Source organism: Trachymyrmex septentrionalis, unplaced genomic scaffold (assembly GCF_001594115.1).
Source record: "Trachymyrmex septentrionalis isolate Tsep2-gDNA-1 unplaced genomic scaffold, Tsep1.0 scaffold134, whole genome shotgun sequence".
Classification (NCBI taxonomy): Eukaryota; Metazoa; Arthropoda; class Insecta; order Hymenoptera; family Formicidae; genus Trachymyrmex; species Trachymyrmex septentrionalis.
In genome coordinates, this window is record NW_017304482.1 from 781100 (window position 1) to 788506 (window position 7407).

Below are 7407 nucleotides of genomic sequence, written 5' to 3' on the forward strand. Positions count from 1 at the left end.
TTTCTCGGAGCTCGTGCCGAATTCTTGTATTAATATGTAAAAATTCGGCACTAGAATTTTCACTGAAACAGCGCGCACTGAAACGTCCAGTGAAACACGTTGCTCGCGGCAAATACGCACTCAGTGCGTACCAGTTCTCCTAATGAAAATTGCTATAAGTGGCGCTAGTGTCCCTAGAATACAGAGTCCGGCAATCGGCCACTAAAAATGATGAATATCCGGCACAGGAGTGAGAGGTTATACGGTGAGAAAAATACGCATAAAATGTATTTCTAATAAATTTAATGTGTTATAAATATAGAAAGTAGAATAGTAGTATAAATAATATTTATGAGTATAAAAGTACTATGACAATAATTCTCTGTATTTACAGGATACACAATGCCATACAGTTGCGTAATAAAATGTTCCAATTCATGGAAGACAAGTAATACAATGCATTAACTTCCCACAAATTGTGAAAGAACGACAACGAGATATAAAAGACTAATAGGAATCAGAAAACATAAAAAATCTCCATTATTCATTTAACATAAGTATAATAAAAAGATAGATATAACAAACAAGAACTATAGAAAATAAGAAAGTTAAAACGCAAAATACAATACAATACTAAGTACAATACATGTTTCAATCTTATATTTAGGCTCTCTTTAGATATACAAAAAATTTCAGCACAATAAAAATTATTATTCGAAGATTAAAAAAGCGATTGTTTCGTTACATAATTAAATGAGTGTTAAGACAGAGAAACGGAAAATTGTTCAAGTGATTGGTTGACCGATTGCAAAAATTTCTCGTTGTTCTAGTGAGAACATAAAAAAACATAAAAACGTTATAAGTTACCAAAACTAAACAATTTTTTAAATAAGATAATATGTCTCTCTGGTAAAAATTCATCTCAGAATCCGACAATTGAGAAAATCTAATATTTTAAAAAATCGTCAAATTTTGAAAATCGTCAAAAGAAGTAAAAAATTATTATCACAATTGTAAGTATAATACCCAATGTATAAAATAAAGAATAAAGAAAACCGTCCAACGTTCTCGACGAATTTGACTGTACTGCGATAAGTCTTGGCAATGCAAAGTCAAACATTGTTTATAATCAGAATATATGATTTATGAAGATCTTCTGTGTCTGTCTGTAGGTTAAGACTGTTACTCTGTTTTGTAATGTTAAACATTTCTGAGACAAGGCGTTTACTGTACACCGTTCTTTATCCAAGATTTGAATGTTGTTTCAATCAAAATCATGACCCAATTGCGATCGATGATCTATTATTACTGATTTAGAGCTAGTGTTCCATAATCATCCATAATCATAATGGAGATTTTTTATGTTTTCTGACTCTTATTAGTCTTTTATATCTCGCTGTCGTACTTTGAACATTAAGAGTCCTGTTATTTTAAATTGTGAAAGACTTGTATGATGATTATTGGTTCCGCCATTTTTAGGTAGATTCTGATTTCTGATCCAATAAAAAGAAGTGTACGAGATGACCAGATTCTATATTCTAATGGCAAATTTAATAGATTGCACTAGTGCGAACTGAGTGCGAACTTTTTCAGTGACATCGTTAATGAATACTCGGACAAAGAAGAATATAATTATATATGATAAAAAATAAATACTTTTGATAATGAAAATATTTATATTTATTATCATTTGTTGTAATATACGTTATTAGTTTTAAACTTAATTCTGCATCAGGGGACTTATTACGGATTTTGAAACGAGGTGAAAATTATGAAATCAAATTTACTAGAATATCTATAACTAATCATAGATTAACACTTAGTGAGTTTGCTTTGTTTTTGTAATTTTCATTTCGTCTAAAAAACCGTAATAAGCCCCCAGGTCACATCAATCCAGTGTAGTTCTACACTCGTGTCAGGACATATGTACAGGGTGTCCCATTCATCACCGGTCGATTTGAATTTCGCGCTATTTTTAAAACGTCAAACCGATTAACCTCAAACTTCACATATGTCGTCTAGACAGGAAATTAATCATGGAAAAGTACACAGTGAAAGAACGCGTGAAAATTATTACGAAAAATCACGATCTTAGATTCGGCATCGTTTTAAAAATAGCGCAAAATTCAAATCGACCGGTGATGAATGGGACACCCTGTATGTACTGAATGTGCGCGAATTTAACAGCGTTTCAAGGTGATGGTTCATGGAATTAAGATGAACAGGGATGGTAACTGTAGGTCCCTTAGAGGCTCCGCACAATAACAAGAACAGAGAACAGGGCCTAGTTTCCAACGAGGGTTTAATCCGGATCAGAATGTAAGAACCAACCAATCGAACATTCCCCTGTTGTTAGACTGTAACAGGGGAATATTCGATTGTAGTTGGTTGGTTCTTACATTTTGATCCGGATTAAATCCTCGGTGGAAACTAGGCCAGAGGATAGAAAATAAGAATTTCAACCTATCAGAAACTGTGTATTCCACAATACATGATTTCTGATAGATTGAAATTCTTATTCTCGGTTCTCTGTTCCTCTTATTGTGCGGAGCCCCATACATTGAATAGTTCATAGACGGAAAGGGCAAAGATTCGGAAAAAGATACTAACCTAGTTTCCATCGAGGATTTAATCAGATCAGAATGTAAAAACCAACCAACTACAGTTGAGCATTCCCTTGTCGTTCGACTGTAATAGAAGAATACTCGACTGTAGTTGGTTCTTACATTGTGATCCGATTTAAACCCTCGGTGGACTGGACCCGAGGCCACTGTCCAACCGCACACACCGACACACCATCATGTTATCCCTTCCATCTTTTATCATGATTCCGCCCCTTGTATCATTTCTTACCATTTCTTACATATAGGTGTACATTTGTGTATGTATGTACATATATTGACCAAGGAGATTGATGCAGATCGATTCGAGTTTTCATGCGTTGACGTGCGTGTTGAAAAAGTTGAGTCAATTCACGACGCCAAACTCACGTCGACGCGACGCCGCGACGGTCGAGTCAGTTGAGTGTCGAGCCGTGAGGTATTTTTCCTCTCACGGCTCGCTCAGACGCTCGGTCGTATTTTCGTCTGATCATTCTTGTCTGTAAATAAAATGCATAAAATGGGCAAGCTAAACTCGTCGATCGATATTATTCCGTTGCAAGGATCGAGTGGAGATTATAGATCGAGACACGTGGACAATAAGCACAGGATGGATCAAAGACTGTTCCGGGATCAATTGTTGATCGGTCGCGTGCAAATGGTAATATAAAAAACTTTTACACATCGGTTTAGGCTATTCCTTTCGATTGTTTTTCTTTTTGATTTATTTAGTCTGCGGGATATGTGGAATCCATGATGCGCGTACAAGCGGTGTACGCAAGAATTAAAGTTAATATCATGCATGAGCACGATATTTACGACACGATCGTGTCAGCGAACTTCACTTTTTTTCATGTTACATTTATATGTTTCGCAGTACATGCACGATAATGAAAATAAAGTATATATCGATGTAAATGATATGGCAGATGCATTGCAAAGGCGATACAGAGATTATCGTGGTAAGAAACGCGGTCCGTTTCGTAATATGGTACGCCAGGCTTATGACGAGCTTACCAAGATTTTTTCAAACAAGCCTTCGATGCGTGAATGCTCGGCGTATGACGATGACGATTTTGAAGATGTCGATGTTGAGGTACCGTGGATCTATTTATTAATTTTATTATTATATATCTTGGTTATTTTATTCTTGATACAAGAATTTTTTAATTAAGTCACATCATTTTAGTCAGATTCACAGCGTGCTTCGATAAGCGATATGTTATTACATATGTATAAGAAACCACAATATAGACAGAATGGAAACTCAAGTGATAAAGAATTGATAGACATTAGTAGCGACGATGATGCATCTAAAGTCGACTCCAAGACTGAAAAAGATCTAAAAACTCCTGAACCTGGATGTACGACAACTGAAGAATCTTTGGGTATGATAGTTGTGGCAAAATCAGAAACTACAAGACCGGAAACTACTGAATCAGAAACAACTACTCTAAAGCAAGAAACAGCAAAGCCAGAAATGTCTACTACAAAACCGGAAACACCTATGAAATCAAACATAGTATGAATTTCCGTGCAATTCATGATTATGATTTTATATTAAATTTGAACGAGATTCAGATTGAAAAATACGTTATCTGTTTCTGTCATTTCAGCTTGTAAACCAAGTCGTAAAACAATCACTGGAATCTACAAGAAAACGACAAAGAGAGAAGGAAAGTGGCAATGGGAAATTTTCAGTCAAGAAAGCGAGAATTGTACCTATTACGGAATCAAAAATTACATTTGCTGATGTAGGAGGCAGTGACAAAGTTTTGAAAACTGTCTGTAAATTACTGGCTCATATGAAACATCCTGAAATCTTCAAACAGCTTGGTATATCTCCACCAAGAGGATTTTTGCTTCATGGACCACCTGGGTGTGGAAAAACATTACTAGCACATGCAATTGCAGGAGTAAGATAATATTTAATTTTAGAAAATATACTACAATAGAAATGTTACTTATATATTCACAGGTCATTATATAATAAGTAGAACAAAAAAGATATTTGTTCCATATACGATTGTGAAATGTATATATAGATTCATTCATTCTCTCTAATATTTGCATTTCTTATGTAGGAATTAAATATACCTCTAATAAAAGTAGCAGGGCCTGAGCTTGTGACTGGTGTATCTGGTGAAAGCGAAGCTCGTATCAGGGAATTGTTTGAACAAGCTTTAATTCTTGCACCGTGTATCATTTTTTTGGATGAGATAGATGCTGTCACTCCACATAGAGCTACAGCTCAAAGAGAAATGGAAAGAAGAATTGTTGCACAATTATTGTCAAGTTTAGATGGTAAGATATTAATGTTTCCATTATTATTTCATTTTACATTCTTTTTTACATTATTCCAGACCATGAGCTATATTTTTTCTTTCTGTTCTCTTGTTAGAATTGAATCTTAATGAAAATGGAGACAGAGTACTGGTAATTGGTGCAACAAATCGACCTGATTCATTAGATCCTGCTTTAAGAAGAGCGGGACGTTTTGATCGTGAAGTGTGCCTTGGAATACCAGATAGAGAAGCACGGGCTAAAATCTTAGCAGTGCATACTGAAAAAGTTGTATTAGCTCCTAATGTTAGTTTATCAACAATAGCTTCCCTTACTCCAGGTTTTGTAGGTGCAGATTTAGTTGCTTTAATTAGGGAAGCTGCTATGGTTGCTGTAGATAGGTAAGTCATTTTGCTTAAAGTTTTTATACATATCTATTTATGCATGCGCGTGTATATATGTACATATATAACTTTTTTTTAGAGTATTTGAGGATTTAAATAGATCGAAACAGGAGGAAAGATTACCTGAAGTAACTGAAGCCGAGAAACAACCGGATAAAGAAGTTGAAATTTCCGAAAATTCGGAAAATCTAATTGATAGTGTTGCAGCAAGATCTCCTACTACTACAATTTCTACTATAATTGAAAACAATCTTACATTTCCACAAAAGCTATCCAAAAGTTCAATTCCAGAAATTGCCGAAATGGATGTAATTCAGGAATATTCAGCAGACTTGTCAACTTTATTGACCTGGTTACGTTCTGAACCTCCACTTTCCCAAGAACGCTTATCAACATTGTGCATCGAGCATAGTGATTTTGAGACAGCTTTACGCATTGTTCAACCATCGGCGAAAAGAGAAGGATTTGCGATGGTTCCCGATGTAACGTGGGACGATGTCGGTTCACTGCGAAATATACGACAAGAATTGCAGATGGCTATTCTCGTGAGTATAAATATGTTTTTATCCCTGTAATACTTTCCATTTTTTAGAAAGAGTTATTGTGCTATTTGTTAGTATTAAATAAATAAATTTTCTATAAAATCGAAGTATACATGAGTAAGGGTCGGGACCCGTAATTAGGAATCTATTAACAAGTCAATCGTTTTCATAGGAGTCACTCATAATTTCTGCTATTAGACTAGATATTTTACTATATTTTACGGCATTTATGACTCGTGTAAATAAATTTATTTATTGCAGGCTCCTATTAAACATTCTGAACACTTTAATACATTAGGTTTAACAGCTGCAAGTGGAGTATTGTTATGTGGTCCACCAGGATGTGGAAAAACATTACTAGCCAAAGCTGTCGCCAACGAAGCTGGAATTAACTTTATTTCTGTTAAAGGACCAGAACTTTTAAATATGGCAAGTTTCAATATAGTATTATACATGAAAATATAAGAAACCTAAAGATTTTGTATATTTTTAGTATGTTGGTGAAAGTGAGAAAGCAGTTCGTCAATGTTTCTTGAGAGCAAGAAATTCAATGCCATGCGTCATATTTTTCGACGAGATAGATGCATTGTGTCCTAAAAGAACAGAAGGCGATAATTCCGCAACGGCACGTGTTGTTAATCAAATGCTTACAGAAATGGATGGTGTGGAGGGTCGACAAGGGGTATTTCTTATGGCGGCTAGTAATCGACCCGATATTATAGATGCAGCTGTTTTGAGGCCAGGAAGACTGGATAAAATTTTATACGTTGGTCTTCCGAATGCTTCAGATAGAGTGGATATTTTACGTGCAGTAACAAAGGTATTTACACGCATGCACATATACACATAAAACACAACACAGTACAGAAAGGAAAAAGAGAATTGATTTAATTTATTTTGAACAAATTTTATTGTCTTCTAGTAACTTAATACATATTAGTATAACTTTTGTAGAATGCAACGAGACCAAAACTTGCTTCGGACGTCGATTTAAATCAAGTGGCATATGATAATAGGTGTGATGGTTACACTGGTGCAGATTTAGCAGCTTTGATAAGAGAAGCTGGTATGGAAGCATTGAAAGAATTAATAGCTGGTTATGGACAACCAGAAATTTCGATGCGACATATTTTTCAAGCATTTGATAAAATGCAACCGTCCGTTCGTGAAAAGGCAAGTATTCATTTATTTGAAAATTTATATTGGATAGCATAATAAAAGTAATAAATTCTGCAGGATATTAAACATTATGAAAAGTTGAACAAATTATATTCGGTGAAGAAAAACCCTGAAGTTACACCCATGGATACGCCAGTAGAAGTTACACCAATGGATGCACCAATTGTTGATGTAGTTATGGAGCCAATGGAAACTTAAAAGTACTATTATTAAAAAAACCTATAAGAATCGCTAAAGAATTCTTCCAGTACCAAAAGTTAAACTTTTTACACAGAAGATGAAAGGCGCTTCTTTAATGGTGTAGTTTAGTTTCTGTGCATTTATGTTTCATAAAAGTGCAGTTTTAACATTGGCTATATTAATAATTAACTGGTTTATTATTGTGTTTCAAGATATTTAGTAACATAGTCAGTTATAATA

At 34.7% G+C, this 7407-nt stretch overlaps 1 protein-coding gene across 1 annotated transcript; it reads left to right on the forward strand.

The window, feature by feature from the left end:
- Positions 1 to 2604: 2604 nt before the first annotated feature.
- Positions 2605 to 7407, forward strand: LOC108757259 (nuclear valosin-containing protein-like). The gene is made up of 11 exons (XM_018501727.1): positions 2605 to 3240; positions 3457 to 3675; positions 3769 to 4101; positions 4196 to 4495; positions 4664 to 4883; positions 4981 to 5263; positions 5346 to 5811; positions 6070 to 6237; positions 6302 to 6628; positions 6763 to 6981; positions 7045 to 7407. Exons 1-11 carry the CDS (start codon positions 3091 to 3093, stop codon positions 7183 to 7185), a joined length of 2826 nt encoding a protein of 941 aa, XP_018357229.1. The 5' UTR covers positions 2605 to 3090; the 3' UTR covers positions 7186 to 7407.

Bases quoted from the DNA above. Each gene is read 5' to 3' on its own strand.
- LOC108757259 (XM_018501727.1), top strand. From the start codon at position 3,091: ATGCATAAAATGGGCAAGCTAAACTCGTCGATCGATATTATTCCGTTG. The intron at 4,102-4,195 runs GTATGAATTTCC...CTGTCATTTCAG, and splicing joins CACCTATGAAATCAAACATA to CTTGTAAACCAAGTCGTAAA. The intron at 6,238-6,301 runs GCAAGTTTCAAT...GTATATTTTTAG, and splicing joins GACCAGAACTTTTAAATATG to TATGTTGGTGAAAGTGAGAA.